Source organism: Octodon degus, unplaced genomic scaffold, assembly GCF_000260255.1.
Source record: "Octodon degus isolate 3935 unplaced genomic scaffold, OctDeg1.0 scaffold00131, whole genome shotgun sequence".
Lineage (NCBI taxonomy): Eukaryota > Metazoa > Chordata > Mammalia > Rodentia > Octodontidae > Octodon > Octodon degus.
Window position 1 is genome coordinate 1,294,681 of NW_004524707.1, and position 2,487 is coordinate 1,297,167.

Below are 2,487 nucleotides of genomic sequence, written 5' to 3' on the forward strand. Positions count from 1 at the left end.
ATGTGGGCAAATCCTCACATCCGCCACCGTTCCCAGTCTCAGAATCCTTTCAAGCTCCTCCATACCTGCTTCCTGGTCCCCACCACTGGGTCACTCTCCTTGCTCTTTTCTGGACCTCCTGTCATAGCTGCATAATGAGTGAATGATCACAGAAGGCAGTAGAGTGCAGAGTGCGTGAACAGAGACTTGAGTTCACAGCCAGATTGCCTCTTACTTGCTCTGTGGCCCTGAGCAGTCTCATCCCCAAGCGCCGGGCTTTGTGAGATGGAAATAACGACACTCATACCTCATGTCTATTTATGAAGGTTAAATGAGGTCATAAGAAGTTAATGTTACCATTCAGGATCCCAAGAGCTCATTGGCATGCGTGTGAGAGTTGCCTCCAACTAATCCTTTCGTCTTCCTCTCTTTTAATTCCTGCAGGCAACACCACCACCCTGAAGCCAGAGACCAGGTCTGTAGGACTCAGGGGAGGACTAGGCTCAGAAAAGGGGTCTGAGGGTATAGGTGGGACTGTGGCTGTGGACGGAGGCCAGCAGATACTCAACTACAGGGGGAGGAAGAAGCCCGGAGCTGGGTGAGCAGGCACAGGGCAGGCAGCCAGGGCACTCTGGTGGTGGTCAGCAGGCAGCCACAGCAGCTGGACTGACCTTGTCTCCCTTGGGCGCTCTCCACAGTGTCAGCACGGTGGCCACTACCCTCTCTGGATCCCTCGGTGTTGTGGCCATCATCTTGCTCCTGGTGGGCCTCTTGGTCATGATCTTGAAGAAATGGAGGCATGAGAGTGAGTTGAGCAGCTGGCCCTGGAAGTGGCATGAAGACAGGGGAGAAGCTGGGGGAGATGGGGGGCATCTTTCCTGTGAGGCAGCCTTGAGGGGGTGCTGGGCAGGCTATAATTGTTCTCTAGAGTCACCGGGGACTCCGTACATAGCAGCAGGAGCTTTTCATCATACAAATTCTTTATGTTAAAAGACACATAAAAGCTGTTTGCATAAAGATGGATCAACTAAAAGAAACATTGATAGCAAATAATCTTATTTAAATAACAGTAAAATTGCACAATATACTCACATCCCCTGTTTTTCTGGGAGATTTACTTAGCTTTAGAGGCCCACTGAACATGGGCTTTGCATTTCACACTTAAGCCATAAACTCAGCATCTGACCTTGAGCTTATTAATTTTTCTAGGACTATTTAAGGAACAACTGAGAAGACAGACCAATTTTCTCCGCAAACCTTTGGTAAGGCAGTAAATGAAGTCATACAGGGAGAGGCCCTCGGCCGTCTCTGCTGTGGTTTCTTGGTGTGGGTGATGGGATGAAGCAGGTGACTGGTGGGGAAGGAATGTGTGTGTGTGTGCGTGTGCGTGTGCGTGTGCGTGTGTGTGTGTGTGTGTGTGTGTGTGTGTGTGTGTGTGTGTGAAAACCCAGGGCTCTGCGCAGCAGCCTGTAGGGACAGCCACGTGCCTGGCTTTGGCTTTGGAAGTCCTTACTGCGTGGCCATCTATGACCGGGTTCCTGTTTCTAAAGGACTTTTCCTGCCAAGCTGAGGCTGTGTATTGCAATGTGATCAACCTGGCCCCCTGGAAAGAGGAAGACTTCGCCATTTACATCAACGTGCCCTGTTCTGAGTGCCCCAGGAGGACAAGGATGATGCCAGATCAAGTGGAATATGCCTCCATTGTGTTCCACTGATGGGGCCTGGGGCACTGGGACCAGTGGGGAAAAAGCTCTGGATCCAAGCACCTCTCCTGCTTTCGACTTGTGTGAACAGATATGTGTGTTTTTAAATAATGCACAAAATGAAGCATCTGGATATTTCTTCTAACTTAGTGGTCAAAGCTCAGTTCCAAAGAGAAGGAGTGACCTAGGAGAGACAAGGACATGCTTGTCCTTTGCTGTCACCAGCCCCTCCCCAAGCCCAGAGATAGGTTGTTGAGAAGGAGGGCCCAGCAGGGTACTCTCCAGCTCTGAGCTTTCCCAAGGCAAGGGTGGGATTGGGGCTAGGTGGCACATGCCTCCCATGCAGGATGTGGCTGTTCTACTTGGTCTGGAAGTGACACCCTGTGGGAGCTGCAGCAGGCGCATGCTCGTGTCTGTGACACATGAATGGCTCCCTGCTGGATGGGATGCCCTGTGTGGAGAGCCGGGGAGGCTGCAGACTCATAGGAAGAGCTTCTCTCTGGGAGACTTGGTGACCCTCTGGAAAAGAGCTTGGGAAGGGACCAGAGGTGGGAAGTGGGCTGCATTCACTGCTGACCTCTGGGGATTGGAGAGATGCCTAGGACTTTGCAATTGATTCACTGTTTTGTTCCTTTCCCCCAAAAATCAGTGTTTAGCATTTCTGTGTTCAAGGTCCTGGGACTACAACGTAAACCAACAGATAGAACAGTATCCTCATACAGCTTTCTTTCTAGAAAGAACAAATGGACAGGCAAATACCCAGCGTGTCAGATGTTGCTATGCCCTATGGAAGAAATAGAGCAGG

General features: G+C 50.8%; 1 protein-coding gene across 1 annotated transcript; it reads left to right on the forward strand.

The window, feature by feature from the left end:
• The first annotated feature begins 408 nt into the window (after window positions 1–408).
• Window positions 409–1,745, forward strand: LOC111812592. Its single transcript, XM_023701152.1, has 4 exons — window positions 409–454; window positions 678–784; window positions 1,189–1,241; window positions 1,530–1,745. The coding sequence occupies exons 2-4, from the start codon at window positions 757–759 to the stop codon at window positions 1,692–1,694; spliced, it is 246 nt and encodes an 81-aa protein (XP_023556920.1). The 5' UTR covers window positions 409–454; window positions 678–756; the 3' UTR covers window positions 1,695–1,745.
• Window positions 1,746–2,487: the final 742 nt, after the last annotated feature.

Bases quoted from the DNA above. Each gene is read 5' to 3' on its own strand.
- LOC111812592 (XM_023701152.1), top strand. From the start codon at position 757: ATGATCTTGAAGAAATGGAGGCATGAGA. The intron at 785-1,188 runs GTGAGTTGAGCA...TAATTTTTCTAG, and splicing joins GAAGAAATGGAGGCATGAGA to GACTATTTAAGGAACAACTG. The intron at 1,242-1,529 runs GTAAGGCAGTAA...CTGTTTCTAAAG, and splicing joins ATTTTCTCCGCAAACCTTTG to GACTTTTCCTGCCAAGCTGA.